This window comes from Callospermophilus lateralis, chromosome 1 (assembly GCF_048772815.1).
Source record: "Callospermophilus lateralis isolate mCalLat2 chromosome 1, mCalLat2.hap1, whole genome shotgun sequence".
NCBI lineage: Eukaryota > Metazoa > Chordata > Mammalia > Rodentia > Sciuridae > Callospermophilus > Callospermophilus lateralis.
In genome coordinates this window covers 176,547,428-176,566,272 of record NC_135305.1, presented here as the reverse complement: position 1 = coordinate 176,566,272, position 18,845 = coordinate 176,547,428, and the positions used below count along the sequence as shown (strand labels likewise).

The 18,845-nt window shown below is 35.6% G+C and overlaps 1 protein-coding gene across 5 annotated transcripts in view; it reads left to right on the top strand.

Moving 5' to 3' along the window:
* Sfmbt1 (Scm like with four mbt domains 1) overlaps positions 1 to 18,845 on the top strand; it is a 129,071-nt gene that overhangs the window by 96,510 nt on the left and 13,716 nt on the right. For all 5 annotated transcript variants that reach the window (XM_076836657.1, XM_076836835.1, XM_076836565.1 and 2 more), the window contains exons 10-16: positions 2,407 to 2,489; positions 7,191 to 7,317; positions 8,326 to 8,439; positions 11,943 to 11,985; positions 13,868 to 13,932; positions 16,387 to 16,526; positions 18,359 to 18,468. In XM_076836657.1, coding sequence (XP_076692772.1) covers positions 2,407 to 2,489; positions 7,191 to 7,317; positions 8,326 to 8,439; positions 11,943 to 11,985; positions 13,868 to 13,932; positions 16,387 to 16,526; positions 18,359 to 18,468 — 682 coding nt within the window. The remainder of the gene's footprint in view (positions 1 to 2,406; positions 2,490 to 7,190; positions 7,318 to 8,325; positions 8,440 to 11,942; positions 11,986 to 13,867; positions 13,933 to 16,386; positions 16,527 to 18,358; positions 18,469 to 18,845) is intronic.

The following is an 18,845-nucleotide window of genomic DNA, read 5'->3' as shown; positions in this document are numbered from 1 at the left end:
TTCTCCTGGTGTTCTTAATATTTGGGGGCCTCAGACAAGTGTAAATGAAGGTCGAGATTCCATATATTTACATTTTAAAAGTTATAAAGCTAAGAATCTCTTAAGTATGTTCTTTTCTTGTATTTGATGCATATATCTGCATAACCAGAAGGTCTGGTTCAAGTTCAGCTTCTGTGCTGACTCCTTAGTCCATTCCATCTTGTGTCCTGTTAGGAGTTCACAGAAGGGTGGGTTTGGATGCATGCTGAACTTTGAGAGTGGCTTGTGAGAAGAGGCTTTAACAGCTAGAACTATAATGTAGGTTATTAATTTTTAGGTATCTGGGCCTTGTGGGAAGTTGTGGTCAAGAGTAGGACTCAGAGGCTTTAGGTAGGAAAATAAAAGTTCATTTTCCTAGTGTTTTCAACTTTCAAAATATAATCTCTGACCTTTTAATCAAGACATTTAATTTTGATTTAGTTGAGCTTGACTGAAGTTTTTAATATTTTTAAACCTGGAGTATCTGGAAAATGTCAGATGACTATCTGATCTTTTATATCAGCGAATCTGATTATTTGAGCAGTGGTCTAGGTGTACTTCATTAGTAGGCTTTTGGTAAGCATGGCTTCACTTTCTAAATGTTGATTGCTGAAACACTGAGCTATAGAAGTACTCTTTTGTGTTAACAAGCTATAAACTCAAACCTTTTGCTTTCCATTCAGCTAGTAAACATTTATGGAATGTTTGCTATGAACCAAATATTGAGCTTATCACTGGGGAGACAAAAATGAGCACAACATAGTCTCTTCAAGGAGAAATACCCAGATTCTCCTCCATCAGTGGAGCAAACTGTAGGAGTGTCTGGTAGGAAGGTGTTGTACGGAACACCTACAGAAGGATGTTCTTGCTTTGTAGGAATGCTTGGGCTTGCACCTTCATGGAGGAAAAGGGAAAAAAAACCCAATTATTAAAGATATTGGAGATTTCAGCACTGTTGTAGACAAGCCAACTATCTTGTAAATAAAGTAGATTAAACAAATGAAAATGGCAGAAAATGTACTGTTGAGAAACATGGTAGGGACAAAGGGAGAGTGTGGTACCTTTCTCAGTTATATGGAAAAGATAATTAAAGGGCTGAAGGAGGGCATACTCTTTTGAGTAGCCTCCTCTGTGCCTTTGTGGTATTAAGCTCTGTGTTGGCAGAGAGAAGTTTAGACACAGTGAAGCAGTCAGGCCTTATCAGCTTTTTGTACACAGATGGTGCTGATTCAAGTCATTCTATTGGAGATACTCTCAAGAATATTGGTATAATAAAGTAGGGAATTAAGCTCAACTTTTTTCTGAAATGAATTAATGATTCAGATTATAAGAGCATTGATATTTTATGGTGTTCTTTTCTTATTGTCATGTAGCAATTATATGTATATGGGATACAGTGTAGCATTTTAATATATACAAATAGTGTACAATGATCAGATGAGGATAATTGGCATGTCTGTCTCATTTCAGAGTGTGTGTATGTGTATGTGTTGGGAACATTAAAAATCTACTAGCTGTTTGGAATATTCAATTCTCATTAATCCTAGTTACCCCTCCAGAAGTTATTTGTCTTATCAGCTGTATCCCATGTCCATTAACCATCTTCTCTCCATCTCTGAGAGCTTTGAGATTCTGAAATTCTGTTGTACCTGAATCTGAAAACAGTGCTAAGAACATTGTATTATTATTAGCTAAAACATGTGTAAAGAAATAGCCTTATCAAAAAAAATTTCACTTATTAAATAGTACTCTTTGTTATCTCTTTTCCTTCAGAGCTTACATCCTAATAAAATTGATAATAATACTAGATTCATATGTGTAAATCAAGTCTGGTCATAATTGTGTTAGATTCTTTGGTAAATTGCTGTCAACTAATATATAAAATACAGCTTAATTTCAAATATCATTAAAAGTGATTGCTTTTAAGATATAGAGAAATATCCTAAAGATGAAGCAAATAAAATTATTTTAGTAAAAAATATTGTTAAAAATAAATGCCCAGTACCCAGGTTGTGGCTTAGTGGTAGAGCACTTGCCTAGCATGTGTAAGGCACTGGGTTTGATCCCCAGCACCACATTAAAAAAAAAAAAAAAAAAAGGTTAAAAAAATAAATAAATAAATGCCCAATTTGAAATTTAAAATTCCAAAGAATTCCACTGTATAGTTTGGACAGAGTTGTTTTATTTTATAAAATTAACTATGTAGGCCCTAAGTTTGATATCTAGCATTGAAAAATTAATTGTGGTTTGAAGTGTTTTTTATGCTCTCTAAGATGATCAAAAATCCTTAGATTAGCAACCTTGGAAGTTTATGGATGGACACATGGCTGAGGGGTAAAGCTAGGCAAGCACACGTGATGTGAATCATTGCTCTTTGTCTCCATGTAGGCTACCCAAGCCAGGACTTCGACTGGGCCGACTACCTCAAACAGTGTGGTGCTGAAGCTGCTCCCCAGAGGTGCTTTCCTCCGGTGAGACCACTTGACCACTGCTTCAAGGCTTCAGGGGCTGCTTTGTTTCCCTTGCTTTTTATGACTGTTACTCTCAAACTATTATCTCATTTAATCCTTTAGCCACCTTGTTGATTATAGTCAAAGACAAATATGTTTACTGGAGAAGTTAATAAATGTACTAATTACATTAGTTTTATAAGTTTATCAGCTTTATGTTTTCTTAGTAGCTGAAATGTGAATTTGACATTTTATGATTTGATGGTTCAATAATATGAAAAAATGTTGAAATATAGCATATAGAAAAATTGTTAAGCTTATTTTAAAATACTTCTTTTCAAATAAAACACACACATGTTTAAAAAACCAAAGAGCCGTAGAAAGCTTAGAACATAGAATAATAGTCCCTTTCCTATCCCTTTGCACATCCTCCCTTCTCAGAAGTGATTGCTTCCTGTTCTTCTCAATATAATTCTGGTATTAAGACTTTTTCATTTTCAAAACAATATGTGCCATCTTTTAGGCATTGATTTTTAGACACATTTATTGACTCTATATTATAGTATATGAGCATGTAGCCATTTTATATTACCTTTAGGTATATCCTGAGGAGTGGAATAACTGGGCCAAATGGGGGTTCCATTCTGAGTTTTCTGAGGAATCTCCATATTGCTTTTCAGAGTGGTTGCACCAATTTGTAATCTCATCAGCAATGTATGAGTGTACCTTTTTCTCCACATCCTTGCCAGCATTTATTGTTACTTGTATTCTTGATGATTGGCATTTTGGAGTGAGATGGAATCTCAGTGTAGTTTTAATCTGCATTTCTCTAGTATACCATTCTTGTTTTAAGGATGCAGTAGTTTTTCTTCTCTCAGAGGATGTTAACCCCCCACCACTTGATGGCAGGTTGACGCTAATCTCTGCTTTCTCCAAGTTGTTTGTTTTGTCTGTTTTGATTTCTAACTTTCATGTTCTTATATATCTGGTAATTCTTAAATGCTTATAGTTAAGAATGGAAGAATAAAAGAAAAAGCTGATTGTGTTGGTGGGAATTGTCAACCTTGAAGTTTCCTTCAGGATGTGATCTGGCTGACCCTTTGTTGGGGAAACCCAGATCCTTACCTTTGTGTCTTCTTGGGCTTCTCATATTATTCATAAGTCTTTTTCAATCCCCTACCTGATTAGTATAGGCTAGACTGGGCCAGTTAACCTCTAGTTAACTATCAGTTCTTAGTTTTCTTTGTTGCCAATTTAGATTCACCTTTCACTGATATGCTATAACACAATTCAGTGGTACACCCTGTGTATTCATTACTCATTCATTACCCACTACATACTTGCCCTTAATAATTTCTTGTATTCTCCTGCCCACGGATCTATGTTTTCCATGTCCAGAGGCTAAATCCAACTTTTATATGGAGGGAAAGAGACAGTTGCCCTGGGGGTTGGGTAGGGTGGAGTAGAAGAGCTCCAGGTGTTATCAGCAAATCCTTCTTGTTTTGACTATTTCTTTTCCACCTGCAGTTGCCTAGTACCTGTTTTATTCCAGTTCTTAGCTTTTTTTTTTTAATGGTCAACTTAGATTTATCTTTCATATATGCTTAGATAATAATAGACCCTATTCTAAATTTTAGTTTATAAAATGTTTCAACAATCAAAAAGATAATATGCCATGATCAAATGGCTTTCATTTCAGAGATGCAAGGTTGGTTCAACATACGCAAATCAATAAATGTAAATCACCAATTAAATAAAATTAAGGACAAAAATCACATAATCTCTCAATAGATAAAGAAAAGGCCTTTGATAAAATTTTGTATCCATTAATGTTAAAAATGCTAGAGAAGCTAAGGATTGAAGGAACTTGCCTCAACATCATAAAGGCTGTTTATGATAAACCAAAGACAGCATCATACCAAATTGAGAAAAACTAAAAGCATTTATTCTAAAATCAGGAACAAGACAAAGCTGTCTAATTCTTACCACTTCTATTCAATATAGTCCTCGAAACATTAGGCAGAGCGATCAGTCAAAAAAAAGAAATCAAAGGGATACAAATAAGTCAAATTATTTGCTGATGACATGATCCTATATCTAGAAGACCCAAAAGACTCTACCAGAAGACTTCTAGAGCTTATAAATGAGTTCAGCAAAGTAGAAGGATACAAGATCAACACCCATAAGCCAATAGCTTTCTCCCTGTGCTCCCAACACCTGAGGAAGAAATCAATAAAACCATCCCATTCACAATAATCTAAAAAAAAAAACAAAAAGAAAAGAAACTTGGGAATTAATCTAATCAAGGAGATTAAAGAGCCCCACAATGAAAATTATAGAACACTGAAGAAAGACCTTAGAAGATGGAAAGATATATTCCTTGGATAGGCAGAATTAATATTGTCAAAAAAGCCATACTACCAAAAGCAATATACAGATTCAGTGAAATCCCCATCCAAATACCAATGACAGAAAGACAGTGGAAAAAATCAGTTTTTCCCATGTACATATATGAAAACAGTTTTTCCCATGTACATATATGAAAAGAATGGGACTCTAACTAGAATAAGATATATTCCATACTTGTATAATTATATCAGAATGGATTCTTCTGTCATATATAACTAAAAAGAACAAAAAAAAAAAGCCAAATAATGATGGCTTTAAGAATACTAATGACATTCTTCACAGAATTAGAAAAAACAATTTTTAAATTTGTTTGGAGGAATAAGATACCCAGAATAGCCAAAGCAATACCACGCAAGAAAAGTGAAGCAGGAGGCATCACAGTATCTGATCTGAGATTATATTATTATAGAAAATATACATAGATAAATTTGTATGTAGATAAATTTACATATCCCAAAGATCTAAAGTTGGCATACTGTAGTGTTACAGCCACCTTAATTTTTATAGCAGCACAATTCACAATAGCTAAATTGTGGAATCAGTCCAGATGCCCATCAGTAGATGAATGGATTGAGGCAAGATTATTGTATATATACAATGTAATTCTACTCAGCCATAAAAAGAATGAAATTATGGCATTTGCTGGAAAATGGATGGAAATGGAGAATATCAAGCCAAGTGAAATGAGCCAAACTTAGAAACTCAAAGGTCAACTGTTTTCTCTCATATGTGGATGTTGAATAAAATAAAGGAAAGGGGAAGGGTAGGGTAGGATATAATAAAGGGAAGAGTGGTAATGTAGAAAAAGGAGAGGCAAAGTGGAAGAACAGGTAAGAGGAGGCCTACAGAATGAATTCTTTAAAAATCATGTGTATATATAAACATACCACAGGGAATTTCACCTTATGCATAAGTAAAAAGAACCAATCAGATATAAATAAATTGACAATTATAAGGAAATCTAGTCTAGTAGAGGAAGGAGAATAGGGTAAGGAAGGGAGAACAAGAGGAAAAAGGGGAGGATCATGAACTGAAACTGAATTCCATGATGTATGAGATTGTCAAGATGAATCCAACTGCTATGTATACTATAAAGCTTTAATAATAAAAAGAAAAACTTAAAATGCATAACCAACATAAAAGAAAGCACTGCACTCACCAATTTTATTTTTGTCACTTTTAATAAAAAGTAAGTTGATTGCTAAGTCCTAAATTTAAGGTTTACTCTGGGAAACTGCAATAATAGCTTGATATCTCAAACCCCAATTCATGAGTCATGCCCAGGATCCCTCTGCAGCTAGCAGGATAAAAAAGTCTACTGTGGCTAAGTGGTTTAGGTAAAAATGATATATATACCACAAAATAAACTTAATGGGTCCTTCTAGAAATCACTTTTTGCAACAGATGTTAAGTTATAAGTGTAATTTGAACGTTACACTGAAAATACTGCCTTATCCTATCCAGAGAAGATTTGTATCAGATTATCTAAGTAATTTCTGCTTTATAAATATATATTTTACCTTTAGTTTCTGAAATGAAAAAATGTGTGCATATATTTTTTCTGAATTTTTAAAAAATTTTATATCAAAATACAAGTATGTGCTTCAAAAAGAATTTTTTAGAATTTATCAAGACACTAAATATTTTTTTAGAATTTATCAAAACACTAAATATCATTTAATTATAAAATTGAGACTTTTAATATTGAAAAAAATTTAATCTTCTCTTATATTCATTTTGATAGGTTTGTATCTTAAAAAAAAACTTTTAGTGACTTATCAGAAAGGAGAATAATCAAATGCAGATGTTTAGTTATCCATTTTGACTCAGAAGCTGCAAATTTTTAAAACCTGTTTTAAATGACTCTTCCCCCTTATTTGTAAGGTTTTTTTTTTTTTTTTTTTTTTTAATTCTGACTTACTTTTCTGGTATACATACAAATATGAACCAGGAAGTTTTTAGTATAGTAGAGCCCTCTGAGGGAGGGGAAGTGAATGAACAGTTGAGAATCACTTGGTTTGAGACACCAAGTCTTATTTCATTGATCTTTCTAATAATCCAGTGAGAGAGAAGTGTTTTCAAAGTCATCTGACAGATGAGGAAATGGAGTCAAAAAGAGAGGCTGTACAATTTGAACAGGGTCATCATCTATGCTGCAATATGCACAAATCTCTGACCTAAAGACCTCACTGCCTATAACATCAAGAAAGGCAGATATTTTTCCTTTGCATCTTTAAAAAACAATAAAAACAGAAAAAGAAATTAATATTGAGCATTAATCTAGTAAGTGAATTTGATTCATTCCTTTTCTAGTCAATTTCTGAGCATGAGTTTAAGGAGAACATGAAGCTTGAGGCAGTGAACCCTCTTCTTCCTGAAGAAGTATGCATTGCCACCATTACTGCTGTGAGAGGCTCCTACCTGTGGCTCCAGCTGGAAGGTAAGTGCCAGCACTCCTTTGCTCTTCCTATTTATTTTGGTAGTGTGGCTTGTTTCACTTATTGGACTAGTTAAATAGTGACCTTATTTAGAGACTTCTATTTGAATCTCAACACTCTGAACTGAAAATTTATTTTCCTGTCCTTAGTTTTCAATTTTTAGACAATGAATGTGCATAAAACCTTTGTTATGAAGTCCCTATTTTCTTGAAGGTTAAATCAAGTAGTATATATTGTGATATGACTAAAATAAATGAGCATGAACAGCAAACACAGTTTATTGAAGAGAGAGTATTTTGGTTGCCCCAGACAAACAGTATCAAAAGGCATATGAAATAGAAATTATGTATTTTATTCAGTGAAGTATTCAGTGATGGGGGAGGTTTGTGGTTATAAGGCTGTGTGAGTGCTCAGTGCTGTAGTTACTGTGTGTGGCTTGGGTTTCTTTTTCTTAATCCTATTGCCAAATAGTCATATTTTGAGAAGGTACCTACTATTTGTGATTTATGGAATTGGCATCTAATGCAGGCATTAAGGACAGTATTAAATGTAGACTTTCATGCAACTTGCTGAGCAACTTGCCAAATAATTTTCTGATTGGAATTTACTGTTTTACTTTCTGGCTTATTCCCAGAGTACCTGAACTAATGTTCTCATGAGTAGAATTGTCACTTTCCCTTTTGGTTTCTATTTCAAGGAATTGGGGGCGGGGGGAGAATTGTTAGCTATGTGAATGATACCAGTGGTAGTTCTAGTTGCTTATTTGTTGTTTCTTCACTAAGGTCACCTTGTATATTCATTATCCATTTTGGTCCATAAAACTTATACATATAGGGCACAGTTCACTTTTTCCATAATGTTATCATACATGAAAAAGGTAACCTATGAAAAATATTCTTGCTCGAGAGACTTGTGTTTGTTTCTGTAACAGTAGAATGGTGTTTAGAAAGTAGTTTATGAAGTAGGCTATTTAATGATCTAAACAAAATTATTTTGTTTAATCTAAACAGGTTCTAAGAAGCCTATACCTGAATGTATTGTGAGTGTGGAATCCATGGATATATTTCCTTTGGGCTGGTGTGAGACCAATGGCCACCCCCTCAGCACTCCTCGCCGGGCACGAGGTATCTTTTCTGGGCAAGAGGGTTGATTGTTAAGTGATCTGTTGTATGACTTTTACCTATTAGGATGAGTAGGGACATTTTAGAGAAAAACTGGTTATCTATTTCTACATAGGAAATTTTTTATTGCAACAAACATTATCTTATAGTGTCTGTGGGTTGGGCATCTGGATGTAACTTAGGTGGGTTCTCTTGGATGTATATTTCTCCAAAGCTTCAGTGAAGGTTTCAGGAAGGGCCAGAGATATCTTAAGTCTTAATGTGGGAAGAATCTGCTCCCAAGTTTACTCAGATGATTATTGGCAAGTGTTGTTGTCCATTCTGGCTGCTATAACAAAATATCATAGACTGAGAAATTTATAAATAACACATCATCGGAGGCTGGGAAATTCAAGAACAGTGTATCAATGGATTCAGTGTCTGGTGAGGGCCTGTTTCCTGGTTAATAGATAACACCTTCTTGCTGTGTCCTCACATGCTAAAGAAGACTACTAATTCCCTGTGGCCTCTTTTTTGTGGGGAGAGGGTACCAGGAATTGGACTCGGGGGCACTCAACCACTGAGTCACATCCCAAACTCTATTTTGTATTTTATTTAAGGACAGGGTCTCACTGAGTTGCTTAGTGTCTCACTTTTTCTGAGGCTGGCTTTAAACCCCCGATCCTTCTGCCTCAGCCTCCAGAGCTGCTGGGATTACAGGCATGGGCCACTGTGCCCAGCATGATCTAATTACTTTTTTTGGTGGTGCTGGATATTGAACCCAGGGCCTTGTGCATGTGAGGCAAGCACTCTGCTAACCAGCCCCTGATCTAATTACTTTTAAAGACCGCCCCCCTTCCTAATGCCAACATGTTGGTGATTATGTGTCAGAATGAATTTGCAGGATATTCAGACCATAATAACAAAAAGTAATTTCCATGGGCTTTTGGATTGAGAGCCTCAGCTCTTTGCTGGCTATTGACTGGAGGCTTCCCTTAGTTCTTTGGCACATGGATCTTTCCATAGGGCAGTTAATGGCAAGATAACTGGATTCCATCAGAGTGAGGAAGTGAGAAAAAGCAAGAGAAGTTGAATAAGATGAAAGCTAGAGTCTTTTTGCAACTTAATCTTGAAAAAAAATTTTTTTTTTTTGGCGGGCAGGAGGATAACTGGGGATTGAACCCAGGAATGCTTTACCATGGAGCTATATCCCCAGTTCTCTTTTTATGTATTTATTTTTTTAGTTGTATTTGGACACAATACCTTTATTTTTATTTATTTATTTTTATGTGATGCTGAGGATCGAACCTGGGGCTTCTCATGTGCTAGGTGAGTGCTGTACCGCTGAGCCACAACACCAGCCCCCACTCCCTTTTAAATTTTTTTTAGTTGTAGATGAACACAATACCTTTATTTATTTTTATGTGGTGCTGGGGATTGAACCCAGTACTTCACACGCACAAGTCTTGCACTCTACCACTGAGCCACAACCCCCGCCACCTCCCAATTCTTTTTATTTTTTATTTTGAGACAAGTTCTTGCTGAGTTGCTGAGGCTGGCCTTGAACTTGCAATCCTTCTACTTCAACCCCCTCAGTAACTGAGATTATGGAGTAAGCTAAGCTTAGATGTAATATTCTATCTCCCTTTTCTCTTTTTAAAAAAATCTTTATTTTTTTAGTTGTAGTTAGACACAATACCTTTATTTCACTTATTTATTTTTATGTGGTGCTTAGGATTGAACCCAGGATCTTGCATGTGTAAGGTGACCACTCTACCGCTGAGCCACAACCTCGGCCCCCTGTCTCCCCTCTTTTAAAAACAGTTTTGAGATATAATTAGTATACCATGAAATTTGCTCTTTTGAAGTTTATAATTCCTTGGTTTTAGTATATTCACAGAGTTGTGCTATTAGCTTCATAGTTGATTTGAGAACATATTTTTCATCTCCAAAAGAAATCCCATTCCAACCCCTTCTCAGAGAACCACTAATCTACTTTCTGTCTCCATTGATTTACTTATGTTGAACATTTACTATTAATAGAATCATATTATATGTGCTCTTTTGTGACTATCTCCTTAGCGTGTATTCAGAATTCACCCATGTGAATTAGTGTCTGTTAGTACTTTATTCCTTTATATAGCTGAATAATATTCCATTGTATGGATATGCCACATTTTGTTTATCCATTCCTCAGTTGATGAACATTTGGGTTGTTTCCATTTTTTTACTATTATGAACAATGCTGCTATGAACTTCAGTTTACAAGTTTTATGTAAAGATTTGTGTCTTCATTTCTCTTGGGTACATTCTGATGAGTGGAAATGGTGAGTCATATGGTAACTATGTTTTCACGATTTGAGGAAATGCCAAACGGTTTTCCAAAGCAGCTTGCTGCATTTTACGTCTCTACCAGCAACACATGAGGTCCAGTTGCTGCACATCTCCCCAGTGCTTCTTTTCTTTTCTTTTCTTTCTTTTTTTTTTTTTTGGTGCTAGGGATTGAATCCAGGGGTGCTTATCCACTGAGCCACATCCCCAGCCTTTTTATATTTTATTTAGAGTCAGGGTCTTGCTGAGTTGCTTAGGGCCTCACTAAATTGCTGAGGCTGACTTTGAACTCATGACCCTTTTGCCTCAGTCTTCTGAGCTGCTGGGATTTCAGGCGTGCTCCACCATGCCCAACTCCTTTGTTCATTTTTTGATAGCCATCTTAGTGGGTGTGAAATTATGGTTTTGATTTGCATTTCCCTAAGGATTAGTGATGTTGAGCTCTTCTTATATGCTTATTGGACATTAGTATATTGTCTCTGGAAAAATATCTACTCAAGTCCTTCACCTATTTTTAAATTGGGTTATTTATCCTTTATTGAGTTGTCAGAGCTCTTTGCATGTTAGCGATATTAATCCTTTATTAGATACATGACTTGGAAATATTTTCCATGGGTTTCTTTTTCACTTTCTTGACGTGCATAAGATTTTATTCTCTTTTATGCACAAAATTTAGTCAAATTTTAGTGTTTTGTACTTTTATTGCCTCTAATTTTGGTGTCATATTTAAGAAATAATTGATAAATACCAAGTCATGAAGTTTTTTTCATTTTTTTATTAAGAGTTTTATAGCTTTATCTCTTACATTTAGATCATTGATCAATTTTAAGTTCAGTTTTATATACAATGTAAGATAAGAGAATTCACTTTTCCTGGCACCATATTTTAAAAACTATCCCTTCCCCCATTGAATGGTCTGATTTGTACTTTTGTCAAACCAGTTTCTCATGAATATCTAGTTTTGCTTGGAAAATATTCCTGGGAATTGATTAACCCAGGGACCCTTGAAAATATCAATTTTTGCTCCTTGTATAAAGACTCCTACCCAAAATAATGTGCCTTATTTAGATATTCAAATACATAAGAACTTATATAAAGTAGCAGGTAGCTACCATTTTAAATATGTTAATATAAACAATACATATATAACTCTCTTTTGTCTTACTTTTCTTGACTCCCCACCCCCTTTCTTATAGTACATAAACAGAGGAAAATTGCAGTGGTTCAACCAGAAAAACAGTAAGTAATGTAATAGAATGTCTGAATAGTTAAGTTTGAAATTTAGAATACAGAAATAACTAAAAGTATGTCATCTCATGTTTGTTTCTTGGATGGAAACATAGTCTTTTAATTGGATAGTTTTTATACAAATTAAATAGTTTTTATACTTCTGCTTATAGTGTGTGTGTGTGTGTGTGTGTGTGTGTGTGTGTGTATATATAGTATGTGAATAAAAGAAAGGAAATAACAGTCCCCATTCTAGTATTTGTGAAGGAAAAGTAAAAATTGTAGTCAGGAAATTATTTGTTATAGTGTCTTTTTTTTTTTTTTTGCTATTGGGGATTGAACCCAGGGGTGCTTAACCATTGAGCCACATCCCCAGCCCTTTTTTTATATTTATATTTTATTTTGAGACAGAGTCTCACTGAGTTGCTTAGGGCCTCACTACTGCTGATGCTGGCTTTGAATTCACCATCCTCCTGCCTCAGCCTCCCAAGCCACTGGGATTATAGGCGTGTGCCACCTGTGGCTGGCTGTCACAGTGTCTTGAAGTAGAAGACAACAACTCTTAAAAAAAAAAAAAAAAAATGACATACTTGGAAGAGTGGCTTTGTGCCTATCAGGAAACTCTTTGTAGCATCTTTACATACAGCTTTTGAGAAGCAATTATTTGGTGGTGGCTTCAAATCTTAAAAGTGCAAAGTTTTCTGTTTTTATATTTATATTTTTAAACAACAGATTTTGCATTCTCTATTAGTCTGCTTAAGTTTCTCAAACACAGTGCCACAGACTGAATGACTTAAACCTCAGAAATTTGTTTTCTCCTGTTTTTGGAAGTTGGAAAGTCCAGGATTAGTGTGCCAGCCAATTTGGTTCCTCTTCCTGGCTTGCTGATGTCTGCCGTCTGGTGGTGTCCTCATTTGGTGAAGAAATTCATTCATTCATTTATATTCCCTTAGTCTCTCTCCCACCTCTTCTTATAAGGCCACCAATACTATCAAATTATGGCTCTACTCTTAAGACCTCATTTAATTTTAATTAATCCCAAAAGTCTGACCTCCAAATATAGTAAGGATTAAGACTTTGACATAGGAATTTGGCAGGAGGGATACAATGTCTTCTATAGAAAATTCTATTAGCTATCTAATTTATAATTTATTTATAACTGCCTTTGTGTCTGTATGGTTAATAAAACTGGCACAATTCCAGTGTCTTGGGATGCTGAGGCAGGAGGATCTCAAGTCAAGGCCAGCCTCAGCAGCTTAGCAAAATAAAAAATAGAAAGGGATGGGGATATAGTCAATGTTAAAGTGGTTCAACCTCCAGTCCCCCCCCCACCCCCCCAAAAAAAGCTGACAATAGAAGTGGGAAGAATTTCAGATACAGAAGTAAGATAACAGTGACAGTACTGGCTTTGGATTTTTCCTCAGCTTAGTTGTCAAGACCAGTCCACAGCTTTAGCCAGGAATCATTCTAAAAAGGTAAATTAGCCTGTTTTAGGGATTGCTACATACAGAATGAGTTTCTGTGTTTTTTCTCTAATAAAATAATTTTTAAAAAATTTTGAAATTGACATATAAGAAATATTTCTGTTCTGTGACTGCTGAAAAATTAATAGTTTACTTGTGGTTTAGGAGTCCCACAAGAAATTTCATAATTTCTTGAAAACATGAATGATAGTAAAATTCATCTGAATAAGCAGTTTTACAACACAGACTGTTGACTCAATAAATCTTGCACACAATTTGAAAAGCAATTGCTGTTGTTAAATAAAATTATGATGAAAGAAGGACTTTATGCTGACTGCCACATTTGCTGTCTTAAATTTGAAGGAAACTAACCCTCATGCTTAGCTGATCTTAAGGTTGATCTCACTATTTGCTGTGTTTTCCTAACATAGAGTACCATCCTCCAGGACTATCCACGAGGGTCTGAAGAGTCAGGAGTCAAACTCCACAGACTCAGGTATGATAAGCATTTATATCTTATAGCGAAGAGGACCTTTAATTTCTTTTCATGGACTGTATCTTACATTGGATTTATAGAATGTGGCTTCATAGAGGAGCCTCCTAATTGAGACCCTGGAGTTATAACTGTCTTAAGATGTATTTAGTTTTATAATCACCTGTAGGCAGATATTTCTACCCATTTCTAATTATAGGTGTTCTTCACTGATTACCAGTTGGGTGCCAAAGATTCTGGGGGTTGATGTTACCATTCCCGACTTCAGATAAAGAACCCGAGACTTTCCAGGCATTGCTCTTTCTTAAACTTTGCTTGAGAGGTCGTTAACTCTTTATATGTAAATTTTACAGTTAAAGAATAAAGCACTGGCTTATTTGATTGTATCAGAGGCAATGCCTGATAAGGGATATAAGGATCCTTGCTAGAAGTTTATATTTTGTCCAGGGTCTTTCTGGAACTATTCTTGACTACTCCTGTGCTGGCTGTGTAATGCTTAGCATCATGATTATGTATATTCTAGCACAGATTGGGTGTTCACGTGCTCTAGAAAGGAAACCAGAGCTCAAGAGAGCTCACATTGCATATGAGTGGAAGGCTGAGAAATGGAACTTAACTGTTTCTCAAGTTCAAAACCCGTACATTTGTCTCTTCTACCCATTAACTTTTTATTACATCATTTATACACAGACGATTGGGACTATGTCGACTACTTATTTTTTTGCATTGCTGGCCATTTTGATGCCTACTGCAATTTCAGAACTAAGACATTAATATCTTATATGTGACCACAGCCAAGTCATCTTGGTTTAGGTTTTGTCATAGTTCAGGTTCCCTGGGAAACAGTATGAGACTTTGATATTTGCATGCAGGAGTCTGACTGGGGAGTGCTTTGGTAACAACTTCTGGAAGGAGTGAAGGAAGCAAGTTTGCATACAGAGAGAAGTTGAAGCGCAAGGTAGTTGCAATAGAAGTTTCTTATCCTCCCACAAGGAGCCTTAGAACTGATCTAAAGCACATAGTTGTCCATAATTCAGGCTTTGTGGCCACTCATTACTTGTTATTAGAAGTAGACTTCAGCTCTCTCTACCTCAAAAGGAATGGGACCTTGGATGAGATGGCTCTTTCCTACTGAGGGCAGTCCCCAGATCAGGGCAACTATAGAACAGACTTGTAACTGAGAGCTATAAACTGCCAATATTCCTTAGTAGCAGAGGCATGACTACCTTAATTCTTCTAAGAGCATCTAGATGGCAGAGTTCAGATAGAAAAGTGGATGCTGACAGGTAACCACCATGCTAAAACCACATTCTTTTTTTTTTTTTTTAATTTTTTTTAGTTGTAGATGAACACAATAAATACCTTTATTTTATTTGTTTATTTTTGTGTGGTGCTGAGTATTGAACCCAGTGCCTCACACATGCTAAGTAAGCAAACACTCTACCACTGAGCTGCAACTGCAGCCCCAAGACTGCATTCTTAATTAAAGAGAGAACATTATGAATGTAAGTCCTGTCAATAGTGGACATTGTACACACACCTGCTTTCCTTAATGGTGGATAAAAGAGCAGTATCCATCAAAGGAGCTTCTGCTGCATATCAAATGAAGATGTTTAATGTCTTTTTAAATTTTCTACATTCAGTAGCTGAAATGTCAGTTGCTGTAAGGAATTATTTAAAAAAACATTACATTTAAGAACATTATTTATTCAGAAAATATTTGAATTTGGTGTCAAAGCCTTGTTGCACCCACTGCACATAAAAGGAACCCAGAGATGTTGGCACAGCACACTTTCAGCCCTCTGAGAAATCCCAGAGAAGGGAGAATTCACACGGTATCAGATCTGCCAGATTATTTGTTTGGTGGGTTTTAGAAGACAAACTTTAGTTCTGGATAATATGCAGTGTCAATTCCTAGAAATATTCCTGAATAGATTATCAAATAGTTGGTATTTGAAGAACTAAAATTGTTGGTTGTCAGGAATCATTGGTTCATGAAGTACATTTTCTACTTCTTTATTGTTAGAAGTAAAGGGCTGTAGAATAGTGTTACATTCAATCCAGGAGTTAATGAGCATGTAATTCAGGACATTTGTTTGATTTCAGTAGAGTGATAACCTCTGTAAGGCTAGTATAAGGTAAGTATAAGCTTTCTAAATATAAATTATTTCAAGAGAATTCTCAAACACTATATTAAGCTTCAATTGTAACTCATTGGTAGAGTGCTTCCTTAGAATGCATGAGGCCCTGGGTTTGATCCCCACCACTTCAGAGAAAGAGGGAGGGAAGGGAAAAAGGGAAAAGGAAAAGAATCATAGAAAAAGAAAACACATAATCTCCAAACTAACCTAATGGTTTATTTGCTTGGTTCCCACCCCTGTGCCCCTGGTAATTCAGCATTGGAAACATGGGATAGAGAATGACTGTTCTTAATATTTGTTTTACTTCATTTCTCAGTTATGATTAATGGAAAATATTGCTGTCCAAAGATATACTTCAACCACCGTTGCTTCTCAGGGCCATATCTTAACAAAGGAAGAATTGCTGAGCTGCCTCAATGTGTAGGACCTGGAAACTGTGTTCTGGTCCTCAGAGAGGTAAGATTCTAACTTAGAGCAGAAGAACTTGGAAATATAAGGAGTCTTCTAGGGCTCATTCATACAGGAGCCATATTTCATAGAACTGAGAACTCTTGATTTTATAAAAAGTTAGTAACTTTTCTCATAAACAGTATTCCCCATCCTTTATCCATGTGGTATGTGTTCCAAGACCTTAGTGAATGCCTGAAAACATGGATAATACCAAACCTCTTTTATATGTTGTGTTTTTTCCCTTATATACATACCTATTGTATTAGTTGGGTTTTGTTTTGTTTTTGTTACTATAATGGAATACCCAAGGCAAGCTACTTTATAAGGAAAGAGAGGTTTATTTGGCTCATTTTTTGGAGCCTGAAATTCCAAGATAAGGTGGCTTCAGATCAGCCTCTCATGATGTTCTTCTTGGCTGATATTCGTGATATTACATGGCAGGAATGTTTGTGTGAGAAAGAGATCACAGTACCAAACAGGAAGCCAGAGAGAAACGAGGGTCCCACAATCCTTCCAAAGGCATGTCCCCAAATGGCCTGTGTATCTCCAATAGGCTCTACCTCTTAAAGGTCCCATCACCTCATCACTTCCCACATCTATCATTCTGGGAACCAAGCTTTCAACACATGAATTTTGGTAGAACACATTCAAATCAGTACCTATGATAAAGTTTTAGTTTATAAATGAAACACAATAAGAGATTAACAACAATAATGAATAATAAGACAATTATAACTATACTATAATAAAAGTTATATGAATGTGGAATCTCTCAAGATATCTTACTGTGCTGTATTTACTTTTCTAATTGTAATGATCTGAGCTTATACAGTGCCTACATGATGAAATGAAGGAATGATGTAGGCATTGTGATATGGCATTAGGCTGCTTAAAGGGTTACTTGAACATAAGCTCTGTGATACCTCAATAGTTGATCTAATAACTGGCACAGCTGCTAAGTGACTAACGGATGTGTAGTGTATACAGATGGATACTATGGACAAAGGGGTGATTCATATCCCAGGAAGAATAGTACAATTTAAAAACTTGAAAACTTTTATTTCTGGAATTTTCCATTTAATATTTTTGGACTTTGGTTGACCGTAGATAAAGTTAAGTACTGGACAGCATATTGAGCACATAATTACTTCTACTCTCCCCGAAACATTCATCTAAGTAATTCTTCACATGGCAGTAATTCTTCTACTTTTGTCAGCATGGAGGGGTGTTCTGTCAGACAACACATGAGAACTGTGTGATGTGAACTAATAAGTCTATGACTTGGAGACTATGTGATATTAACCAAGGACCAAGCTATTCATGATAAAGCTATTCATCTGCTGGACTTGCAGTGCCTCTCATCCATTGTGCTGTACCGTGGATAACAGATTTGAGGATCTATCAAACTTTTCAGCCTTCAGGGTAGCAACTTGCAGGATCTGGGGAAGCCAGAGCTTCTGGGCCAGACTCCTCAAGTCTCCATAAGGCTCAGCTATCTATAGTTTTTAGTGTCCCAAACAAATGTAATCTTCTGTGTGTGCTACAACTGGGAAAACATTTTAGAAGCATGTGCTAGAGTACTTTAAAATTTATGGTGCCTGTTTTTTCATGACCATAGCATTTTGAATGTTTAAGAGGACTGTTATTCTTTATTTGCAACTTTGAGCAACTATCATATGTTTGGTTTTATTATTTTGTTAATCTTAATTAATGTGACTAGAATTAATCTCTAAACAATTGTCTGAACAATCTATGGGATAGCAAGAGTGCCATGGTGCTAATGATCTGTTTTTCTCCTTCCCTACCCATATTTCTTTCTGCTTTAAAACCGAGTTCAGGTCCTCACTTTACTTATAAATGCAGCCTATAAACCCAGTCGTGTCCTTCGGGAGCTCCAACTGGACAAAGACTCTGTGTGGCATGGATGTGGAGAAGTCCTAAAAGCCAAGTGAGTAGATTCCTTTGCTCTCTATTCTTGTTTGTCTTTAACAGGTCACAGAATCAGTTCTTATGTGGATTATGTCAGATGCTTATGTTTTCTAGGGTAGTGTTGCTTTATCTTTTATTTGTGGTGAAGAACCAAGCTGATTTTCTTTTTTACATTCCATTTTGTAAATCAAAACATTTACAAAATATGATAAAAATGAATTATAAGAAATATAAAATTTAAGACACAAAATTGCAAGAACAATTTCCTATTAGATTGAAGAGACAAAATTTTCCAGTTGACTCTTACTTTCTGACCGTGCATGGATAACAGTTGGCAAGTCATACTATCCTTGAACCACCTTCTGAGGATCACTACCCACCAATAAAGAAAGACTT